General features: G+C 39.2%; 1 protein-coding gene and 1 non-coding gene across 3 annotated transcripts in view; one reads left to right on the top strand and one right to left on the bottom strand.

Annotated features, from left to right (window-relative positions):
* Positions 1-7,730: 7,730 nt before the first annotated feature.
* On the bottom strand, positions 7,731-7,823 carry TRNAI-UAU (transfer RNA isoleucine (anticodon UAU)). The gene is given in 2 exon segments: positions 7,731-7,766; positions 7,786-7,823. It is a non-coding gene; the product is annotated as a tRNA-Ile (tRNA).
* A 5,254-nt stretch (positions 7,824-13,077) lies between these two features.
* Positions 13,078-25,470, top strand: part of HAAO (3-hydroxyanthranilate 3,4-dioxygenase) — a 36,519-nt gene continuing 24,126 nt past the window's right edge. Inside the window, exons 1-2 of one of the 2 annotated variants that reach the window (XM_009559454.2) lie at positions 13,078-13,288; positions 16,735-16,813. In XM_009559454.2, coding sequence (XP_009557749.2) covers positions 13,209-13,288; positions 16,735-16,813 — 159 coding nt within the window. In that variant the 5' untranslated portion in view covers positions 13,078-13,208. Of the gene's footprint in view, positions 13,289-13,461; positions 13,764-16,734; positions 16,814-25,470 lie in introns of those variants that run through there. The other variant, XM_054062960.1, reaches the window with a different exon arrangement.

Raw genomic sequence — 25,470 nt, 5'->3', positions numbered from 1 at the left:
ACAGAAACAGCTTATGGATTATTTTGTTTGTGTTTTGTTTCGGTTTTGTCCACTGTGCAATGGGCAACACAAGCTTGAAGCTGCAGCCACTAATGCTACAGGGCTAAGGTTCATAGGTCTGAAGGTACCCTAAAGCTTCATGCAGACCATCGACATGGTTAGACAGCTGCATCATAATTTGCACTGGTCACTAACTAGGATTTCATGGACCATTGGTATTCCGTGAAGAGCAAGCTACATCTGCCCTAACAAATCAAATGATCACATGCGATCCAAGCATAGGATGTACAGCACACGAATTGAAACACTAAAACGCAGGGTCAAGTTCTCATACAATTTCAGTTCCACCAACAGTGGTGCTGGGTAAGAGGTATTAGTTTTGTTTGGGGATGGGGAGGTTTCTTTTTTGCTGGGGTTATTTTTGTTTGTTTGTTTGTTTTCGTGTTTGTTATTTTTAAAGCTCTCCCACAGAAGCCAACCCAGATGGCTAAATGCTGCTACTGCCCCTTAAAGATTATTTATTGAGTGGGACAGCAAGGACCAAGCACCTTCATAGATTGTAATCACTACGAGTTTTTCTCTCCACAGTTTGTCTGTATCAATTGCAATTTTCTTTCAGGACATGGTTTGTTAAGTCTCTAACATGTATTGTTCATATTTACTCTAAAATTATTACTTGGCCGATGCAAGTACAATTGAGTTTAGATGTGTTGTTCTTATTTCAACTGTTTCCAAACCACAATTGTTATTGCAAACTTCTGGTCTAGGTTACTTTTTAAATTGACTCTTAAATCCCATTCTCTTGTATTGTCCAGCAGTCATTCAATGAAGTAATCTAGAGGAATTCTCATCTCATGGATTGGTTTCCAGAGAAAACAAGCAACTTAATAAGTTAAAATATTCCATATAAAAATTAAATACAGCCTGATTTGTTTTTCAAACTAGCATTCACTGATGACATCAAGGAACTGTTGTTTTCCAGTTATCACGCTACACACAGAAGCAGTCTTAAAGAAGCAGCTCACCATAGGTCACACCTAATCAATGTTGTTAGCCTTTCTCCTCAACTCCTGGCTCACACACCAGTAATACGCCTCTCCGTTGTAAAAAGGCTGGCATGCATAAAACAAAGGCAATCTAATGCCCAAGAGCAACTAAAAGATGCCCAAGCTAGCAAATTCACTGTGCTAATGGTTCCTTCAACTCATTTGTGGAAGGTATCTGTTGATGTCTGAAGGTCCTCTTCATCCCAAACGAAGCAAACTGAAGCCAGATCACTCAGTCACAACGCTGGCCAAACACTTATGTTGGGACTGCCCTGCCGCTGATTTAGCCAGAAGGGAAAAAAAGTTATCACATCACAAGACTATTGTTTAGGTAGCTCTCCATGTATAAAGTAGGAGACAAGCACCGCCTCACATCAGCAGCCCAAGCTGTCTATTTAAATACAAAATAAATTGCTAAGTGTAACACTAGAAAAACAATTTAGCAAAACATTCTCTTCTTCCAGTGTATGAAGCATCTAGCCCAATGACCACAAAGAAAAAAAAAAAGCTTTTAGAAGTCAAGTCACATTTACTAGATCATCTACCAAAGAAGCATTATGCTCATTATATCCTCAAACCCAGCAGCCGCAGAACAGAAAGTCCCCTGCAAAATGATGCCTGCCAAGCGCAGCAGTGTTCACATGATTCACTGGACAGTGCACACATACATACAGAGGAGATGATTATGCCCTTCTGATTTCAAGTGTCATCCAGGAGGATTGTTCCCACAGTTTTAGCAGTGAATGCTCCAAACTGCTGCTGTTCTTCCAGCAATCATATTTTGTGGTTCTACTTCCACTTCCTTTACTATGCATGTATAAGCAGGAGGCCTCTCTTTGGCCCGAATTATTTGTCCTCTAATTTGTGCTTCTGTTTTCAACTTGTATTTACTGCTATATCATTCAAAAAAAATCACGCATACCCAATACTGCAGTGGCTCATACTTCAGATCCCCATGAATTCCCTAGTTTCCTCACAGCCAGATATAGGCTTCCCATTACTTTGGGTCAATCTTTATCCTCTTATGGAATGAAGCAAGTTTACCAGCGTTAGTGGCAATACACTCATTTAGATTATACATTAATACTACATTCCAAAACCAGTCAACACTATGTCTATTCCTTGACGGTCTGGCTTTTGCATTCAGAAGTAAATACATAACAAAGGCTACTCCTGCAAGAATCATTCCAATACATTACATTTGCAATAAGAGGTCTATTTGCTAGATATCCTTTACAGCACCCAGATGCTTAGAAGCAGACAAACAGCAACAAGTAGCAATCCCTAAACAGCTCTGAAAAATCTAGCCAAGTGTTGCAACAGTCCTGTCAAAGGGCTATTAAGAATCTAAAGACAATGAGGCAAGTACCGTAATTCTCTACTAACAAATTTGCCTTCAAACACAACGACATATAATGGCACCCCTGGTACCCCCAATAAAACAGAAGCCTCCAGGAGAAAAAAAAACCCCAACATTATTGAATATCCTGTGTGTTAACATAAGAAATAACAACACAGCCACACCAAACTACTCCTTTATCATAATAAATAGCAATTTCTTTTTGCCTAGGTTACTCTGCAGGCACAGAATAGCTAAATGAGAATGACACACACAATCAGACACATTCATCAGTCACAGCAGTATTTCAAACACATGCAGGCTACCATAAACCTTGCAAACAGTTCAGTATTAGCAGTCAAATTTTCAAAGCTATTAGGGACTTAAATACATAGGCACATATAAATCTCACTAGATCTGAATGCAGGCATTTTTTACTGGCATTGATTTCAATGGGACACAGTTTAATTGAGTTTGCAAGTCTCAAGAAGTAGTACTTGTTCCTGAGGTGTTTGGGCAGAATCCAACAAAGAACTTTGCCACGGAGTTGGCCCAAGCTTCCACCACCCTATCACCATCTGTGTCCATGCAGCCCCTCCTGAGCCACCTTGGGAAGCACAGCACCTCCTGCCACTCCATAGGGATTTACAGGAGTGCAGCTGCAACAAGACAAGGTTACTGGTGCAGACCTCACATTGCAGTATAAAGCCCTTAGAACACCTGACCAAAGTGGGAGACAAGTTGAGCCCCTCAGGAGGCAGTTGGGACTTTGGGGATACGTGGGTAGAGAGACAAGCATCAGAATGGATGCCTCCTGCCTTCCCTAAAAGAGCGACAGCTTCAAGGCAACCCTCTCTCTACTGAGGCTGAGCACCTCCTTGAGAGGGAAGGTCATTGAAGAGAGAGGCAGAGTGGCCCAGAGCATGGAAAATAGTAATTCCCCAACCTTGCATCTGGGCACTTAATACCAACACTCACCTTGACTGAAAGCACCCTCAAATCCAGTACCTGTTTCCTACAAAACTCTCCCAAAACTTAAGTGAAGCAGGCATATATTCACTTCCAAGACATTTTCAGCTTGCTGTAGTAATGTATGAGTTTTTCCTTAAAGTTAAATGTCTATCCTTCTTTAAACAGCATGTAAATAAATAGTGCTTAAAATTAAGATGCATAGTTAACCAACTATCATGCCCATTTCACTGGGCAGGCTACAAAGAAAATAAATACAAGCAGTGAAATCAACCGAATCTGAGACCTTGCAAATAATTTTAGATGTTTCTGTTCATGATTAATTTGACAGCCCCTCTTCACAAAACCAGAAAACCATCCAAGTCTCTAAGTTACACAGCATAGCCGCATGATCTGCAGCACAATTGACTCTTAGGAAGTTTATACAGTCTTTTCAGAAGACAAATGTCCATTAATTGTTGCTTTATCCTCCTCCACAATCCTCACACGTGTAATGTGATAGTAAAATTTCCATAAGTAGTTCTTAGTACTGCCATAGAGCTGCTTCCCCGTGTATAAAGTTGCTCAGCTAAAACAGGCAGTACAGACTCGATGGCCTCGTTCAAAGGAGCATCCCACCTCCAAAATTTTTAAGTACAGACTCTGACTATCCCCTGCCATTTCAGCCACTTCCCCAGCATGTTCTTTCTCTGGGTCTCATTTAGTTTGTTTTGCTGCATTTTGAGACTTTTCCAAGGTTTGAAATATTTAGGCTGCACCAAAACTATTTGAAGAAACCAAGAGTCTCTTTCCACCTTAAAAGCAGAGCCTAACACAGCAAACTCAGCATAAGCAAGAAAATTAAATGGTCACAAAATCCAGTCCAGATTGTCCATTTCCTTCCTTTTCCAAACCAGAAAGCCGAGTTCTCCAGCCCTCCCAACATCGGCTTCAGTCCCTAGAGAGACCAAGGGGTCTCTTACATTGCCACACTAAAGCAACCACTCAAAACACACAGAGAAGAAAAACCTGCCTCTTGAGAACATTCTGCTCAAGCAAAATGTACAGGCTAATTTGCCTTCTACAGCAATTCCATCTTACATTGGCTTGACTAGCTAACACTCATTTGTTTTTCACTGCCTTATGTAGGACATTCATATAGCTATAGCCACACAACTCAATTTTTTTTAAAAAAAAAAGGTTCTTTACCCAAGTTCTTCTACCTGCTCCCTCTGTTCCCTTCTCCCTTTGTCTCCCTTCCCCTTCTCTTTTGTTCCTGCCCTCTGCTTGTAATGTCCATGCTCCTAGTTTCAAAGACCAACATACAAATTCTCTCTCTTTCTGAGCTTGCTACTGATCTTGTAAGTTATTCTCACTTCTCCTCCTTCTGTCAGCCTGTATGAGGCAAACTATCCCCTTCACCTTTCAGCCCTGCTTTTCACCAAGGAAGTTTCCATGTGACTATCTGACTTATCCACCCCACTACCACCCCTCCACCTACATTATCTTTCCCCCCACAAAAGGAGTATGTTCCTATTTGGTTTTAAAAAGTCCTTCCCCAGAGAAGGTGGTTTGCAAGCATCTACATTTTGTTCCTCTCCTCCCAACTGCTGCTTCCAAGCCTAACACCTCCACAGCACAGGCACCCTCTTCGGGAAGTAGTCGTCTGGAACTCAGGTAGCCTGGACGAAAGCCTCTAATGCTAGGAATTCCTTCAACAAAAAACCAAAATGTTTTAAAGAATCTAAGCTGGGCCTGCTATGCTGGCACTGTGACACAGTACTGAACTCATACAGACTTAAAAAACATGATATACTCCAACCATCTCTATTACTCCAAACACAATTAACCAATAGATCTGAATTTCAGAAAGGTCCTGAAGAAGTTACATAAAACGGGCAAAGGAGTGGGCCCCAAACAAAAAACAAACACATCTATACCTCCACTGGACTTGTTTTCTAAGCAACCCTTGAACTTTTGCCTATTGTTCTCTGTTGTGCACAAAAGAGCATTTGGCAAGTTGGTTCTATTTTTAGGATGTCTGGGAATGCTTTGCTGGTTTTTCTTTTCCCCTTTGTGGGAGCACAGTGCCACCTATTGGAAAAGTTATGAAGAGCAGACTATCATTGGCTGTTTACTATTTGTAACGTTAAAGCTAAAAATATTGCTTCAGTTTCAAAACAGTTAAGTGGGTCAAGTCTTTACCATGGGATTTTACAGGCATTCGTTATGATGTGCAGCCCTAATATTATGGAACGTTCCTGACTGATGCATTCAAAGAAACTTAAACACTTAAGAGCCTCAGAAACACCAAAAGTGTACTAACAGACCAGAAATAAAAGTTGCCACTTTCAGATATAAACATTAGCAAGGGCTATCCTGTGTCACCCTGTCTTTCCTTCTGCTAGATCCTACACCTCCTATTCCAGTGAGACTCTGTTTTTGAGCAAGATCATATACAGATAAACAAAGCCTGCTCCCTAACCTGATTACTCCAGCAGTAAACCACAGGTATGTAAAGTTTATCTGCATCTGTAAGTAAGTGAGCCTTCCTTCTTTCCACAGTCAACAGGAACTCAGAGCAGCCAAAATAAGCCTGTAGAGTACACCTAATCCATACTCACTATTAAATGAGGAGCAATGCAGAAAGAAACCTTTTTAAAAGAGACCCTAGAAGGATCTCAGAGGAGCTAGGAAGATACAAGCCTGCCGACATACCATTCACACCAGACAGATTAACAGACGAATAAATAATATGGCCTAGGCTAGAAGAGGCCAACCTGTAGATAAACCAGGCAGCAGAAACGACTCACCATGGAGAAACCTTTCCTCTTGAGGGAGGGCGCTTCCAGAAGCCCCTTTAGCCTGTCCAAGCCCTCACCATCTGAGAGCAGCCCCAGGCTGAGACCAGGGCTCCCATATCCATCACCTGTGAGGAGAGTGATGAAGACCAAACACCTGAGCAGGGAGGACGAGCCCTGGAAAGTAAAGGAGGCACAGGTGAGCCATATTATAATTTGGGAAAGAGGCAGGAAGAGCAAAGAGGAGATACCTCTCTCTAAATCCCATTAGTACAGCTGGCACATTGCTCACAGATAGAGGTGTTTTCTAAATACATCATCTGCAAATGTTAAAGGTATGAACAAGAAGATAGCACTCACATAGACATTGGGAGCCCTCCCACCATGGTGTAAAGCTATTTTTATATGTACATGTATTGATATACATACATATATATGCTTTTATATATATATGAGCTACTGCCAGCTAGCATTAAAGCATTAACCAACCACGCAGGACCAAAAAGCCCAACAAAAAAAAAGCCATCTTAGTGTAAACAAGAACATACACTTTCTTTTCATATGCCTGCAAGACACCTAATTTCCAGGAACAAGTTGAAAATTAAAGCAGCAGCCCAGCAGCCCAACTCCACGCTTCACCCGGTCAGAGCTGGCGAGGCAAGGAGGCTGGAGCACCTCCCATAGAAGGACAGGCTGAGAGAGCTGGGGGTGTTCAGCCTGGAGAAGAGAAGGCTCCAGGGAGACCTTGTAGCGACCTTCCAGTACCTGAAGAGGCTACAGGAAAGCTAGGTAGCCGCTGTTTGTCAGGGAGCATAGTGGTAGGATGAGGGGTAATGGTTTTAACCTGAAAGAGGGTAGATTTTTAGGTTAGTAATATCTAACCTAAATTAGGAAGAAATTTTTGAGTGTGAGGGTGGTGAGGCACTGGCACACGTTGCCCAGGGAAGTTATGGATGCCCCATTCCTTGAGGTGTTCAAGGCCAGGTTGGATGGGACTGGGTGATCTTTAAGGTCCCGTCCAACCCAAACCATTCTATGATTCTAAAGGTGGGGGCGGGATTGTGTTACCCTTCAGTTGTAGTCACTGTCACCAGTCAGTATTTACTTGCATTTGGTATTAAAACAACACAGTGTAAATCAACCTTTATTTCCTGCAAGTTCCCACATGCAGCTCTTACCAGGAAAGCATTCATTTTTCCGCATTAAGCCGCTCTGAACCCACCACATGTGTGTCAACAGCTAAGCACATTTCCCTAATAACCAAACTTACACTCAGTACATGCAAACACTGACAAAATGCTGCACACCACCATTCCCTTTGCCTTGCAAGGTGTGCCCACCTGCCCAGCACACCCAGACCCTGCAAGGTGCACACGCGTGCTGGACCCACACAGCCCCCACGGCTGCTTAATTTTTTCCATCTACTTTTTTTTCCCTTTCTTTTTTAGGAGCATGGTTGGAACTAGATGATCTTTAAGATCCCTTCAAAGCCAAACTATTCTATGATTCTTAGTACCCAAAAAAAAAAAAAAAAAAAAAAAAAAAAAAAAAAAAAAAATCCCACTTTTTCACTCTTCCCCCCAAAAAAAACCTTTGTGCTCCAGGTGAGGCTCGAACTCACAACCTCGGCATTGCTCGGCTTGTACTGCTTTATAAGTACCGCGCGCTAACCGATTGCGCCACTGGAGCCCTGACACCAACACCTCCCGATCGGTTTATCCAGGGCTTACCCAGCCGCGGCGCGGGAAACCCGACGCCCGCGCGCTCCCCGTGCTGGGCAGCGGCCCCGAGCTGCCCTGTACTGTTTGGGCTGCGTTCTCGCTACCAACAAAGCGGGGAGGGGAGAAGGGAGCTGGAGGAGGCTCAGAGGAGGAAGGCACGAAGCCCTGCCGCTCCCCGCCTCCCCGCAATGGAGCGCTCGATCGCCCCCTCTGCACCGAGCAATCGGCGGGGCGTGCGGGGGAGGCGGCGTGGCTCCTCCTTCCAGCCCCGAACGCTGCGGCAGAAGGCGTTGTCCTATGGGTCAGCGGCGGTTCTCCTCGCGTTGATTCGCGTCGCTGGGGGAATAATGGTCCGGTCTGCTGTGCTGCAGGTCCGAGAGAGAGAAAAGTAGCTACGTGCTGCCAATAAACTGGATTCTTCTCCCTGTGGCATCCCTAGGTGCGCTTGCTATTCCATTGCCCTCGTGCGCAGCTCGAGGAGTGCCCTGGTGCTTTCACTAGTACAGGTTAAAAGGAATCTATAAAATTGTTTTTTTAATAATACTTAACATAACCAAAACTATTGAGGTTTATCCCATGTGGATATTTTATTAAGGGCTTACTTTACCTCTTACTTTACTGACTTCACTTCACTTAGTACTTTTTACGAGTACTAAGCACAGAGCATCTGTAATATAAAGACGTCCCACGTGCAGGGTCTAAACTGCTTGTTTCAATACCTGAAGGTTTTGTCTTGCTGTTTCCCAAAATTCCGGGATGGAACCAGGTGCTCTGATATGAAAATGAAAAATAATAAATATAAAAGGCTAACATTACTTAAATGCAGAAACAATACAGTGTATGTATGATGTATTATGTGCTTAGAAACAGTTAATAGAAGAAAACGCACAGCCTTACCCAGGGTTTTATTGTTAAAATATACCACTATCGTGGATTTCTTCTGCAGTCAGCTCTGTCTTTATGTGGCAGGAAGATGGTGAACATAACTGGCATCAGCAGATACATAAACCCAAGCAGTGCTCCAACACTGTTAGACAGACGAGACAGAGACACTCTTTTTTTTCCACCCTTGGTTAGGCATTGTCACCATACTTACTTTCCTAAACAGCTCGGTTGGTTTACTGACATAAGTAATAGAATGCATTTTCTTTTCCACAGTTACATTACTATGGGCAAAGCAACAAGCTCTGGGCATTTCATTACAGAGTGGATGGTTGTAAAGAGTGCTACATGGCTCTTGGATTTCCATGGCCTTTAAAAATGAACTATTGGTGGCCCAGCAGTAGGTGACAGGCACTCAGCCAGTTTTAAGTAACTAGTACTGATTTTCCAATGACTTTTGGCAGATTGAGTGGCAATTATACTTCCACCTCTGATCAATAAATGAGCTGAAGCCTTTTGAGACCGTTTTAAATAGAGACGAGGTTCTTCTCACTTGTCAAGAAAGTTAGGACTGTGGGCATCAGAACATCTTTCAGTGGTATACAGCATTGACAAGTGAAGTAACATACAATTGTTGTGTCTGACTACTGATGAAAGTGTCTGGCATGGAGGAAAAGAGAAAACCAACAGTTCATTTCTTAGAGAAATTTTCCATCATCGCATAGGTTTAGTTAGCATACCAGAAAATGGCACCTACCTTCATTACCCTCAGCAGTGCATCATTACACTAGAAAATATAATAGTTAATACCATGCAAAGATTGCTGTGAATATAATTGCATCCAAACAAGTGCTTTTTTGGCAAATAAAATGTATCAGGAAGAACTGAAGCTGAAACTGTTATTGTACAGACAAGCTCTTTATTGCAGATTTAACCTTAGACTCAGGCAGAAGGGAGGACTCAAGTGAGTCTTGGTGTTTATATAGATCATAATCGCTGCTTGTTGTATTTTAATCAGTCTTTCCATAAAAGTAACAGTGATGACAGTGAAGATTCTAGTAGTTTTCATAGGATCTTTAACTATTTTGCTGTGCTATGTGATTCACTCACTACTTATGTTTGTCCCCGCAGAGACTGAGGCTGTTGATATTATGTGTATGAATACAGCAGTGAAATTTGACTATGTCAGTTAGTCTGTAGGAACGTAACTGTACTTGGGTGCAAGTAGTAGGTTTGCTCCTTTTTTGATATTTTGTTTTCAGCAACTATATAGGATTTTTAAATATAAATAATTTTTCATTAATTTATATTTGTTCTTAAGGAACAAACAGAAGAAGCACAGATCTGACCAAAACCAGGAAGCATGTTCAAACAGGTGAAGTGGATTATTTACCCATATCTATGTCTTCCTCTTCCTGCTTCTTCACAATATTATAGAAAGAGGAAAAGATTGAAAAAAAAAAGCTGTACTAACGCCACAGAAAGCTACTTGCTTCCTGTTGCTTGCAGAATCTCCAGATTATCCCCTCAGTGTAACTCCATTATTTTGACAGCAATGTAGATAAATCAATGTCTGTTTGTATTACACAGGAACAGAAAGGCAAAGCTGTAATGATACTGTTATAAAAGGGTTTTGTTTTCAAATTGCCCGTGAAAGCAAACCTCTCCTAGTGAAGATTTTTCAGAATACTTCTTATGACTAAATATGAAAAAAACCAAGGCTTAAGAGCCAGCTTGTGTTGTCACATGCTGCCTGCTTGACACCAGCTAGCAAATTTAAGTCTCTAATATGTCTGGTAGTTGAGGAAAGTAGAGAAATAAAGTAGGTGCTGTCCTTGCCTCATTTTGTTCCACTATCACTTTTTTTCCTGCATCCTTAATGCAAATAACATTATTTTTGTGTAGTGGTTTTGTGTTTCAGTAGTCTTGTGCCTCTCTGGCAGAGTGAGTGAGTCCTTGCCTTTGTATAAAGGGAGGGATCTGAGCTGAAAGTGAAAGCAGAAACCCCAGCTGCTGGAACAGGCTTTGATGGAGGCATTGCTATGTAGACTAGCAAGAAAAATCCAGTCCCCAATCAGGTCACAAGGCATACATTTGAGTCTGAGAGACTGCAACGCTGGCTTTTTTCTTTGCCTCTCCAATACAATTCATATAAACAGGGTTTCATGACCCAGTACTTTCAGGCCATTTCTTAGTCCCCTTCAAAAGAAGAAGAAAAAAAGAAAAAGCAATGATATTCCCTTATACCTGTTATAGGCATGGAGAGACCATTAACAGCATTTTTCAAAACCTCTTGGTTTCAGAAGGTTACAGAAAATGCTGCCCTGTGTTAATAACTTCAGCTTCATGCTAATGGTGAATTTTATAAGTGAACTTCATTTATTTCCTCCCTGAGTAGATTTAGCTATCGGGTTTTCGAACCTCACTCTAGGCACAGAATAGATTTATCATCCTGTGACTAAGATGATTTTCTCTGCAAGTAATAGCACCTTGCATTCTGCCTAGTGGAAAAAAATAGAGACTAGGGATTAGAGTAGGGGTTGCAGACAATAGCCCTGCAGTTAAAACTGGCACATTAATATTGTGGTGAACAAGGCTGGGCTGTATCAATTCCAGGATCTGTGTTTTTTCCTGCTGTGATTTTGTACAATCTCTTGGTTTCTGCGCCCGACAAGTGGAGTCCTACTCCACAGTAGATGTTACTAATGATGAGGTTGAGCTTTACAAATCAGTGGCCATTAAAACAGAATATCTTCAATTCTTCTGGTCCCACCAGGCTGGGTCACAATCCCCTAAGTGAAAGTTCTTCTTAAATAGATCTCTTTCCTTTGCAGCTAAATTGTGTGCCAGCAGCCTACAGCTCAAAAAGCACTGAAGCGCTCCTGTCTGTAGGTCCAAAATTGGGCCTAATGACTTCGCTATGCATTGGTGTCTCACCACAGCCATTCTGATTGCAGAAATTGTGTGTGCTAAATAAGTAATGTGGGGTTTATTTTACAACTGAGTGAAATAATAATTGCTTCGGGCTTATTTCAGAGGAAATTATTGCCAGCACTATTGTGATTATATCAATATAGCAGAACTGTAATTTGCATGTGGATCTTTTTATTCCAAAATAAATGGATTCTTTCCATAAATTATGTAGTAGTTTAAACTAAACTGCAAAGTAGTGCTAGAGATGAAGGTAAAACAGGGTCACCCTTACACATCCTGGGATAAGAGTGTGGTATTAGTTAAAACTCACAGTCTATCGCTTTTTTTCGATTGGAAGATTGTTATGGTATAAGCTGACAGACTCCCACATTTGTACTGTTCCAGCATACTGACCCTTCCGTCCAGCAGTTGCATTGCTCATGTGCACAAGCGAAGGAGGATGTATCACTCAATTTTAACAGATCAAATCATAACCTTACGCCCATACACATTCACGCACACACAGAGATAATCAGAAGACTAAGCTATGTCAAGAGCAATTGAAAAGTGCTAAAATTTTGTAATGTCTTGGGGGGGGGGGGTTGTTTACCATTCATTTCAGATGTTTCAACTCAGAAAATAAATGTTTATACACTTCCTGATTAAAAAATGGAGGAAGTGGGGAACAGAGTTAACACTCCTATAGAAACTCTGTAGATGTTGAAAAGAAACTAGCGTAGCAATACAGACTAACGTAGATCTGGAATGACTGATAGTTCTTGGTTTCTTGTTTGCCTGATAACTGGGTGGCAATGTGCTGCACTTTCCCAACAGGCATCACAGAGTCACGTTCAGCTCTCCACCAAGCCCTGCTACAACATTGGCAAGGAGTGATCAAATTAAAGTGAGCTTTCATGAACAGCTACTTTTGGTCTTACAAATGCAAGACATCTTTATTTTAGTTATCAGTCAGAAGCATATCGGAATACCTTCAAACACCGCCCAAAATGTTCAGCCTAACAAGGTTGAGGGGAGGTGGGAAAAGGAAAGGGGCTCTTATCAGTCCTGAAACACATATGTATAGTTATGCATGTAAAAAATAATTCTTGTATATATTTTATATAACTAAACTTGGAGCTATTGCTCTCATCTTGCCTTTATCTTTGAAACCTGTTTCTGTATTAGACTTGAGGGTGTACGTGCCCGAGTCTTGTTTGTTTTCCTATCAATTTGTCTTTGTAACAAGGCAAATTTTGTAGGTAACATACACACTCCAGTTGATGCAGTAGAGAGAATTAAGAAACCTCCTACGGGCAGAATACATCTTCAATTAAAATATATATTTTAAAAGCACTAGTCAATTATTAGCTAAGCACTGGAGCATTAGTACTCTTTACAAAGTAACCTTTGACTGATGGACCCGTCCCCTTTGACACTCAAACCTGAAGACACCTCTTCTACCAGCCAATCCCCTGAAGTCTGGGGATGCAGTTTGCTTCCAGAAAGTGCACTCTGCAGATTCTGACATCTCCGTCAAAAGTTCCATATCTGGCAGACCATGGAGCTTCTTGTAAATGTAAGAAAATGGATAGAAGAAAACAAAACTGACTTTTTGCCACCTGTGTGCAATAAGCTTATGTAAGTAAACAGATATTTGTTTATTTTTACATGCTTCTTAGATATATAAATATTCTTAGCTGTAAGAGGAAGCTGCTAAAATGCATATATGATAAATGTTATTAAGGAACTGTAGTTCCTCTCAGAGTCTCTCAGGGTACTATTTTGAAGAACAGAAAGTGACTGAAATCGGTTTTGCAGTAACTTTGAAGAAGCTGTAAAGATCAACTTGAATATGAGGTATTTGCTTCAACTCAAAGTCTCTTGTAGGCTGTTAGACTGAGTTAAAGGAATTTGTGTCAGAGTTTGTGACTATAAACTCAGAAAACAGAGGAGATGGCATCACATCCACAAATGACAAGATTTAGGTAACAGACTAGTGTTACCAAATTACAACCTGAAACAGCTGCTAGAGCTGCTGAGAAGCATTTCAACATTATAGAGAAGCCAAATCTGCAGGACCAATGTCAAAATCAAGAGGACATATCACTGAAAGGTAAGGAGAAATGAAGAGCAGGGGCACTGGAGGAGCACATTTCTAGGGCATTGCCAGAGCTGTCAAGTCAAGGTAGAACCCTCTGCTCAGCAGGAGGCTGAAGAGACTGTTTCAGAGCACTGAGTGGCCCTTTAGAGCTATGATCCTTATTCTGAATGAGACAGCTAATGTGGGAAAAAAACATGAGCATTATACAGTTGTATGGCATAGATATTCACAGTATCAAAACTCATTAACTAATTCCAGTGTAAATGGTGGCACCTTCTAGTCACAGTGTTAGCTGGGATTTCTTTTGTCAATGAAGTTGAGGACTATATGTTTTGTCCAAAACCTCCATATACAGAAGGCTTTCATAAGAAAGGATTCTCTGTAAAGGCTGTATAAACCCAGGTTTTATAAAGAAAATAAAAAGCTTTTTTCTCAGTTTTAATTAAAAAAAAATCTTGCTTTTCAACTTTACTCATTAAAAAAAGCACCAAAGAACACACCTCTATGTGCTACCTTGATGTGTTACCTTTAATCAAAAGCTGAATGGGCAGTAGAGGAGCAGTAGTATTGATTTCCATTTACAGGTTCAAGGGTTACTTTGGTCAAAGTAATGGTTGCAAGACAAAAATAAGGTAAAGGGAACATCGTTGCTGAGGTGGCTGTGTAGGAAGTACAGTTGTATGTTTAACTGAGAAATATGAAACTGGAATCACAATAGTTTTTACAGTGGGAGAGAATGAAGTGTCTTCTCCTTATGAGTGTTTTAATTTCTTTGACTTTCAAAATGCACTTAGAAAGCATTTTGTAAAGCATAGCCATTTCTGAAGCTTACCAGTGATAGTGGTAAACTCTGGATAGCCCGGCCATCCACTGGATTTTTTACCCAGCGAAGAGGACAGCGAAGGATACAATGCAAGTGCTAAGGTTTAATTATATGTATTTTAAAGAAACTATCTTGCAATTTTAAATGGTTTTTAACCTCGACAATGAACAATTAGTGCAAAATCAGAACCCTTGACGTAGCTATGGCACTTCTAATGGTTTTTGAGTTCAGAATATAATACTTACCGTAAGGAGACCTTACTGTGGGCATGGCCTGGTTCTTCATGATCTTGAGATGTTTTTAAAAGGTTGCCTGCTGGTAGTATTATCTTGATGTGCTCTAAAAAGAGAAATATAAGAAAATATAAAACTTAATAGGTCATTGATTAGCACCTCATTCTAAAAATAGTGCAATCAAGTAATTTTCACACCCTTGAAACCTTTATGATACTCTTAACTGCATTTTGACAGTCTTAACTGAAGCTGCTTTCCTTCCTTATGATATTTCTTCTTAACTTAATGCAACTATCTTAACCAGACAACTTTAATTTATGCAGTACGGACAAACAAACCTATTAGAGTTCCTGTTTGTATTTGATAGCTAGAATTTTTTGATGATGCTGTTATGATTGTTAATAATAAGAATGAATATCCCATAGTTGCCTGTTTATTATGAAAAATCCAGCTAAATCCATAGAGTAACAGAGTTAATGGTAGATTTGCCAAACTAAATGTTAAGCAACAAAGATTTTAGACCAATATTTTGTCTTTTAGTTATTGAACTAACAGTGAAACCATATAGGTTTCTGTAAAAAAAAATTACTTCATCTTGATACCCATAGATTGTCTTGTTTTATTGGTGAAGGTTGATTTTATTTCATTTCATTGATTATTAGCTGCATTCTTATTGTTTTGATGTTCCTGCCCTTCTTTAGAAGAAGGGTTCATTAATTCAGAAGTATTATAGCGTATTCTTGAAAATGAACATTAAATCTGCGTGGTACAAAACAGTTCTGCTTTTGGTTCCTTATTTTAGGGTACAGGCTTGAAGCTGAATGCTATAATATATACCACTTCCTGTAGTGAAAAGAGTCAATTTAAGAATTGCAATCTAATTTAATTCTTCAGACTTTTATTTGACTAAGGAATTTGTCACTGTTACTTGTTATTTCTGCTTAATTAATTTCTATTGTGTTTTGTTGATTATAATTTAAATACTTTCCAAGGTAAACATGGTAGTAGTAGCAGATCAAATGTATATATTCAGCAGTTCAGAATAACTTCTCTCAATTAAGGCTAAAGAGTGCAGACACAGAGGTCATTCTTGCCCCTATTGCAGGGGAGCATGGCTCTGCTGGTTATTGTTACTAGGATCTCCTGCTAGTCCTAGTATTGCCTGGAAACTCCTTACTGAAAAGTAGAGGCAAACACCCTCCAGCTGACATGTCAGAAAGACTGAAGAACAATTTTTTAATTGCAGATAACAAGCCTGATTTGCAGTTTTTTTAAGCACATGAAAACCTGCTACCTGCTTTTTATTAGTGTAATTGGACTGATAGATAATTGGATGATTTTTGTTCTTTGTGCCAGCTGATAAATGTGCTCATTGAGGTTCTTAAAAGGGTCAGAGTTAAGATAAAGTGCTTGAATCTTCTTTTCTGAATCAACAACCACAATGAAGACATTTTAATGTTTTTTCCATCTTAGCAAAACCAATGTATATAGAAACTAGCAGATAGTTCCTACCAGCAGTATCTCTACAATGGGAAAAAAATGTAGTTTTACCTTTACAGAATCCCAATATAATCAGCTCACATTTAAAATGCATTTTCCTGTGTGCCTGTCTCTTGTGTATCTTTATCTTTACAATTCAAAGCTCTTTCCACAGTTCATAACTGTCATTGTACTCTTCTCATAGCTGGAAGCACGGAAATAAGAGGAGCAAAGTAGTTGGCCTCGGGTCACCTGGGTGTAACAGTGGCAGAGTGGAGAGATTCATCCAAGGCCTTTTGAGTTCTCATACTGGATGTTGTTTGTCACTTGGTTTTGTTTCATTTACTCACTGTCCTCAAAGAATTAAAACAAAAAAAAAATCCAAACTTATATGCAAAAAGAAACATTATACATAGAGACAGCTTTAAAACATTACTTTCTTTTCTAGGCATCGCTGTCAGTTGAATGTGATGTTTGTTGGAGGGCCAAATGAAAGGAAGGATTATCATATCGAAGAAGGAGAAGAGGTAACCTATAGGTTGTTTATATTTTACTGTTTCAATTGGTTGAAGTTATTAAAAGGCAGCTACTTTTTAAGCTACAGCTTAGATTAGCAATGCCAGGCTCAGTGGTGTTGTATTTATTACATTTTTTTCAAAGACTTAAACAGAATCATTTGCCAGAACCATACACTCTCTGTTCCTTTCCTTTGAAACTAGCACATGAGATCAGATCTCTTTTGCTATAATTCATTTCCAGCAGGAAACTAGAGAAGGTGTTCTGACACATCAAAATGTCTCATGTCAATGTTTTGAAACAAAACTTTGGGAAGATAATGTTATTTTTAAAGTGATATTTTGTTGCAGAAGATCAATCAATATTCCAAAAGTAACTTTGAAATTAAAAAATCAAAATTAAATATTTTGATTGACTTGAAATTATATTTTTCTGGACTGTGAAAAATATCATCATTTTCAGCTTTCATTCAGGTTTGGAACGTTAAAGAATAGAATTTCTAAATGTTTTTCAGATCAGTCCCCTTCACTACACATCTTCTGTATCAAAAGGAATCTGTCCCACTGCTTTGAGTTGTGAGTAGCCGTTGAGCCAAATGCAGAATATAGGAAGAAAGAGTAGAAATCCATAGAAATTATAGCAATTTACCTCTACTTTATTTACTGTCTTCTTCGTGGAATTGTCTGCTTGGCCTGAGGACTTCTTGGAGTCAGAGATATCACAGCTAGCTCTGAAGGAATCCTAGGGGAAATGGACAGTAGAGGCCTGGCAGTACGGATTTCAGGATGGGAGACAATTTGCCTTGCTTTCCAGCTGAGTAATTTAATTTCACATAATACCAGTAAAATATGTCACTTTGGAAGCCCAGACCTACATAGTTCAAGGCAGAAGTGAGTCAATAAATCCTTTTAAAAAGAAACAAAAATTTGTGTTTACTTGTCATTGGATCATTTCACACAAAGCCAACCAATCTTTTCACAACAGCCTTCATTAATTTTCTGTTATAATTGTGCCATGCAGGTGTTTTAGCCATTATGATTGTAATCCCTCTGACAGAGAGGTTGCTACCTTATCACTGTCAGACTCCTCCCTGCTCTTATTGCCAACAGGGTCTCACAACACATCTGTGGCTGTGGACACAGGCAAATCCATCATGTACCAGGTTACACAACAATATCCATTATGTTCCTTCTTATCAGCTGCGCAGGGGTAGCTCTGATGACACCCACAATCATGCCAGTAGGTTTCTTGCACTGGGAAGGAGGCAGTCCAGGTCTCAGGGCAGCGCATTTGAAGAGACTCTTACCAAGCAGAAGAATTTAGCATTCTTCATATATTTACAAGAAAATTCCAGAGATGCTTAGCTGGGGAAAATAAAATGTGGTTTCATCAACATGATTATGTCCTTTGGGGAGAAATAATGATATCTGTAGTATGACTGCTCAGAAAGCACTGAAGAGAATATCTATACACTGCTGCTATGGCATATTATTAACTATAATATGTAAGATTAACAAAGGCTTAGTGAATTTTGTTATCGAAGTCAATGACATAAAGTTTTTGCAAAGCATAAAATGAAGGTACGTTGAGGTGCATGTGGAACTTGATTCAAAATATTTTTTTCTGTAACTTCACCTTTTTGATTTTATACAAAATTTTTTTTTGTTTTGAAGAATACATTAGAGCTCTAAACTAAGAGCAGAATACACATACGAAAAAGATGAAGTTTAACTGCTACAGTAGTCTGTGCTAGAATACTAAACATGCTGTGTTATTTTCCTTTTCTTAATAGTTTTGTCTTTCCCTGCATTTCTCAGTTCATACTGGATTATCCTTGGTCCCTGATCCATGCCTATTCTATTTCATTTTCAAATTTGTCTCTACCTTTCTTCTCTTAAAATGAAAGTCAGGTGAATATCATTTACCATGAAATATTTATCTTTGCAAGACATTTATGTGTTCAAGAGAAATTTGGCCTGCCTTTAATGAGCCTAAGTCTACTACATGACTTTCCAACAGTATAAAAATTTATCCATATATATAAAGGTTTCTTTATATCAGTATGCAACAGTAGTGTAAATTATTGCTAATTCAAGTAGGTGCAAGACTTTTAAGGGTTGCTAATTCAACTAGATACAAAATTTGAAAGGTATCAATACCTCCTAACTTATGTAGTATTTTTCCCACAATTACTCAGCAACCAAAAATGGAATGTAAAATTCCTGTCACATTTGAGAACTGGCAATATGCACATCAGATGCATTAGTTTAACATATGGGCCAATTTTATCCAATTTTATAGATAAAATAGAGTCACACATTGCATTTTGCCATACCTTTTTATCAGACATATTTGCACCTTCCTGTTATCTTATTAAGACTTTAGAGCCATACTTTTCATTAGAGATTAATTGTGAGACACAGAGTTTTCTAGTAAAATGTCATATTCCTAAATTAAACTTGGTATTTAAAAAACTCCAAAATTCAAAACCACATTCAGCTCATTATTTTGGCAGACAAAAGGTCTTCTATAGTTTTGAGGGATAATTTGAAAGACAAAGTATAGAGACATACTGTTAACAGGCCAGATCCTTAATGCAAAAACCCACAAATCCTTTGTACAAGTTTAGCTAGTGCTATTCTACCAGTATTGTTCTGATAGAATGTAGAAAGTTAAATTTAGGATTGCTTGTCACTTATTTTCTGCCTGTTGTCACAGTGTGTCATGTGGCACAACTTACACTTGTCAGCCTGCATGTCACAGTAGCAAGGGGGGTTGCATGCCGAGTTGGGAGGCATGGGAGGATCCTCCTGCTGCTGAGCTGTTCTCTGCTGGCACCATTAATGTGCAGGTGTGTTGGGAAGGTCAGTTATGACTGGTTAATTATAAGAAAAACTGGAGACTTGATTTGGACTCTCTTCAAAGCTTTTAGGATTGTCTCCTGAATGTTTGTTTAGGCTAAAATGGCAGCAAGTTTCATATAATTTATTTTCTCCTCACAGCAAGAAGGAGTTTCCTAAATGTGCATATCAACATTTTCTTCTTTCTTAGTTTTGTCTGTACTGCTTCACTTCCTTCCCAATTTTCTGCAGACTACTTAATTGCCATCCTTCTGCAGAGGACTGTCTCATATCTGAGACATTGTTTTCCATTGGAGAGGTTTTATAAGGAGACAAATGAAGCTGCACCTTACAAGACATAAGCCATTCACGTTCTTATGATTGAATTTATCACCATGTCATATCATTCTTTTTCCTGTTTTTAACTGTTAAGTTCCCCCCTTGCACCCTTCTCAATCAGAACAGAGACAGAGTCAACAAACATCTAGTCAGATGTTCTCTGTCTCTAAATGAGACTCATTCTCAAAATGAAACTGAATTGCTTTGGTAAATGCATCTTCTGTTGAAAGGTGGCAAAACAACAGCTGTGAGAGTGCACCTATATAGCTATTCAGACAAAACTTTCTTAAAGTGCACTGAAGTGCTCTAAAAGGAAAGCATGTGTGCTATATAGCTGGTTTTGTTAGGTTTTCATATGAATCACTATTCCAGTGTACCCCACTTGTCAAGGAAGCTTTGGATTACATGGACTAGTGACTACAATTCTCGTGTAGTCAACTTGATGAGACTGCTGAAAGCTTCTTTGGAGCCCCTGCTGACATGCTGCTCAACACCTCATGGCTACAAGGATAGCAGGTGCATTCCAGGTACCAAGGAAGAGTCCCGGACATAGGTTTTGTCTCCTGAACTTTTCATCATATGGCAGCATTTGTGAGTTTTGACATCACAAAGCCTGAGGTGTTTGGGGTAAAACCTAATCTTATAAATTCTTCAAATAACTTCCAAGAAATAAGGTAAGTGAAAACTGAAGGGGATGGTATGTTTTGGAGAGAGCTGATGACAGATAAAAACCGTGATCATAACACAGCTTAGCTATGGTAAAACGAGTTTTGGATTTTATTTACTGCATTACATAGATTGCTTCGGGGGAAAGTGAGATATGCTAGCAGCTGAACCTAGGATCACAAAAATAGGCTCCTATCTCTTTACCCACTTTAGTCTACCACTTAAACAGAATCTCAACTAGCCGACTTTGATTTCTTAACAATTTATATTCTGATATTTATCTACATAAAACAGCACAGTTCCACGCAGAGTAATTCAAATCAGCCTGTCATCTACCACCTGCAACACATCTGCATTGGCACAATATTCTGTTTGGTTTTAAAAGCCTTGCTTCTCTTTGTGCTATGTGTATTTTACCCTAGGCTTAGGCACTCTACATCTGTGCTATTTCCTATGGATACAGCCACCTAAGTGCTGTTGCAGATCAGAGCCCTTACACTGAAGTCCAGAAGAGGACTCTCAGAACAGAAACTCCTTCTCCTTTGACCATCTTGGCCAATCTCTTCAGCTTCTTCTAGCATATTTAAACAATCTTGATTGAGATATTGTAACATCTTTCTCTGAAACATGATACAGATTTGAGGTCACATTTGCCACAGCTCATCTGAGTTTTCTAACCTGAGTTTTGTTTTCTCTTTTTTGGCCTCTCACGCACACACCACAAATAAGACATGTCTCCAGTTTCTGACGAACTACCTGCTTAAATGAAGCCTGACCCGTTATTCTAGCATGTGCTGCTCTCTAGGCAGCATGCTTTTGAGAGAGTCTTCCCTAGCAGCTTGATTGTCCCTTTGCATTGTGTGGGGATACTGTATACTTAAGGAGGAGAGGAAAGAACGTGCTAGGTCAGCATTACTGAGTGTAGTTTTGTGGTGCTTCTCTCCCAAATAGAACATGAGTGGCAGTAAATCAAGAGAAACCTTTTTGTTTCTTTACATTTAAACACCCCCACATTTATCTGGTGAAAACTTCTTGAACATTTTACTTAGAAACAAAGCTCCTATTATAAAGTAATAAGAGTGGTGATTTTTTTTCATCAGAAAGAGATTTTGTCTTCAGAAATAAGTTTGCTGTGTAAAATTGTTGGGATAAGTTTTGGCTAGTTTCACAGATGACATGTAAATGAGCAGAGGGAAAAAAAATAAACTCAAAACCCACAATATAGTTTTCTCTACCATCCTCATTTATTTGCCTTCAAGATTTCTGGTGGGTGAAAAACCTTGTGATGAAGGAGGAAATTGGTTTTCTGTGCTCAAATAGATCAGTCACTGCTGAAGTCTGGAGAACACTCCGGCTCTACTCCTACGCCAGAATTTTATTTGTCCTGCAAATTAATTTAGTACTTAGCAATCTGACAAGGAGTACAAGACAGGATATGCCAAATCAGAGCCTAATCCCAGAAATGACTGAGCAATCCTAAATTCCACTTTCCAAAGCAGTCATTACTCAAAGTACACTGCATATTGCAGATGTCTTTAGAGGTTTGTGAATTAGCTCTCAGCTATAAAGCTTTCAGCTCTGGGCTCCCACATCTAGGCAGAGTTTGATATCAAAGGTGGAACTAAATTCAATTACATGCATCACTGTACATAGAGACTTGTTTTTCAATTGGCCTATGCAAAACGTTTAGAAATACTGTGTTCTTCCTCTACTACGTGCTTCCTTCTTCAGTCTGCCAGGATACCCCTACTACGATGAAGGAGCAATACAATTGTCACCACATCAGTGTGGTGGGGAAGATACTGCTCTTTTCTCTACTACTCTATTGAAATGAATTCCTAGGACAAACAGCTTCAGTGATGCTTCTGCTGACGGGAACATTGAACTCCCATCTTTCTGCATCTCCACCTATCATCTCCACAAATGCCTGCATAATTTATTTTAAGAGTCTGCATAATTGAGTGAAATATGCCTTTACAGACTTGACAATGATTCAGCACTGGTGATGCTGCCTTTCACTGCAGCTTAACACGATACTACCAGGTTTGAAGAACCATCAAGAAGGGTGAAGCAGACTAAGGAATAATAAGTAAATACATAAACTCTAAATCTTACGGAGCTTTCAGTTTAGTTTTCATAGGTATAATATGCAGTTTTTTTAACATATTGAGTAATGTTATGAAAAAATGTTATGCTTAGAGTAAAGAATGACTTCTTGATGGCTCATAACTTCTAGAGGTTGGGTTAGGAAGAGATTTTTTTTAGTGTAAGTGTAATGAGATCCCACATAGTGAGCAGGAAAGCTAAATGAAAGGCAAAAGTCTAGAAAAATGAAAGGTAGAAAAGGAGGTGGTATAAAAACAATGTTAAAAAGAAGCCAACAAATAAGCACATTTAGTAGCAAAAGGGATAAAAAGACTGGTGAACCACCTTTGTTTCTCACTTTGGACACATTCTTCACCCAAAAAGACAAATCTGTGTCCAATCTTGACCCATTATGCAGCAGCACTGTACAAATCCAGGCTTTTCTGCAAGTATCTATATATAGTTTACATGTAACAAGAGACCTTGTCATTAATAACAGGCTAATAGTGTGAGAATGGTGCACATTTCCTCAGTTTTCAGTACTACTGTGGAGAATGGATCCCAGATTATTCTAGTAAAAAATGACCAACTAGGAAATCTTATATTTTCAGGTGGCATGAACTATACTGACTTAATCTCTTATCTAAATATGCACACGTTTGTGTATGCACGTACATGCACATATGTGTGGGCACACACCCCCAGACATACCAGTAAGTCCTTACTCAGGCCTTGATTTTTCCAGGAGATACCTAGGAAGAGGTTAGATTTGCCCAGAATGCAAAGCTCAGTCAACATTTAGAAAAAGATAACATTCCACCAAAAATACCATACAATACTGTATTGCCAAACTGTCCTGTAAAGTGGGCATGGACTGTAAATCACTGAGATATTAAACAGTTGACAGTTTTCTTGATAAAAGCTCAAGGTATAACATAAGCACAGCAGTAGATTCAATAATTACTGCCACTTGCATTAATCACATCAGATGATTTATGGATGACTGAAGCACTCAGACATTTTTCAAAAAGAAGTTTTGAAGAATAGACCATAATTTACAGTGAAGGGTACTATTTAACTTCAGTCAGAAAAAAACTTTTATTAATAATGTGTAGCCCACCTCATTCCTCCTTTCCCATTGCAAAACAATTCATGTTCAATTTCACGTTCAGAATCTTTCCTTATGACTGTGATGGTCAGCTACTGAACTGGATGCCCTCTTTCCCCCTCCAGTCTTTCGTTATCAGAAAGTTTGTTTAGCCATATGATTCATGGTCGCAAGCAGAATAAAATTCTGCCTCCTTTGTCCTTTCCCTCATCTACATGTTCTCTCTGTGTGTGTTCAGTAATAGCTCCCTCAGTAGTTCTAGGGAAGATAGCATTCAAAAGCTCAACATTTCAAAATGGATCTTTCAATTTTAGCATTACCAGTGCCGTGTTACCAATGACACGTGTAATCATCCATCAGGATCTTACAGTCTTAGATGAGTCTTTTTTTGAGATGAAGGTGGGATCATTTCCCCACTGAAATCACTTTATGTTGTCAATTTTTAGTTAGCCTTGCCTGATGTGTTCTCTACTGAGGGCTACTACAACATTTTAGGCAGTCATTCAGTAGCAGCAAAGAAAATGATGAGAAAAGAACACGGGGAAATGAAGTGCAAGGAGGATAAGTAGCCTGGCACAAGTGACCACCTAGACAAGAGTTATATTTTATCTGTGGTGATGTCCATGGCACAAGGCAAACTCTCTACTCATATAAAAGCTCCCAGCATAAGCTCTTCTCCAGTACATCTTCAGTTCTCTCTCCTGTTTCATTCCTTTGGCAGCATATCCTTTCTTACATTCATGATAGTGTTTCTTAAATTCTTAGGGGCATGTATTCATATTTCAAAACTGGTTTGGAAATAATCCTGATTCAAAAAATTGATTAAGCTTTTCTAATATTTGAATACATTTAGTTTGAGGATTTTATATACTTAGGTGATTTCTTCTCTTCCCTACTTAAGTTCATTTTGCAAAAATCATAGTGAATTTCTGTAAATAAAATTATTTCCATTACAATTCTAACTTTTAATCAGTTTCCAGACAATTTCAGCTGCACTAGCATTTATATGAATTAATCTGATTTCTAGATATGGTGAACAATATGGAAAGCAGTTAGAAGCCTGGCAGAAAATTAAAGTTGACTTTTGGAAGTATTATTGCTCTGTATTATATAAAATAAGGAAAACATACCCCTTATTCCCGGTAAAAGAGAGACCTGCTTACAGATGATATAGCACAGTTTTGCCACAAAACATGAGGCTAAGTCCAAGTACCTCAGAGCCCCCACAAAGCTACTTTGAAAACAGAGCTATGGAAAGGTCACTGAAGGCAGAATTATGGGTTCAGTGGTTCTGTCCTTATACGTGCTTCAAGTGCAATCCTTTTACGTACACAGTAGGAAGAGAAGCAGCTTTTGCTGGGCTTTGAGATTATCCACGGAAATAACACGGAATAGCTTCAAATAGGCAATTATGCCCATAAGAGAAATCTGTATTAGAGATGCAAAAAGCCAAAAATCCCTTGTGTGGATACTTGGAGCTTATTTGGAATAGGGACATAATTTGACTGATTGTAGTAGTGAAGACCCTGGTACATCCAAAATAAAGCTTTATATACAGTGTAATTAGTAAATGTCTGAACCATAATGTCCCAGCCTGACAAAGTAATTCCCAGGAGTAAAGACAGTGCAA

The sequence above is a fragment of the Cuculus canorus genome, chromosome 3, assembly GCF_017976375.1.
Source record: "Cuculus canorus isolate bCucCan1 chromosome 3, bCucCan1.pri, whole genome shotgun sequence".
NCBI classification, from domain to species: Eukaryota; Metazoa; Chordata; class Aves; order Cuculiformes; family Cuculidae; genus Cuculus; species Cuculus canorus.
This window is presented reverse-complemented; position numbering and strand designations above follow the sequence as displayed.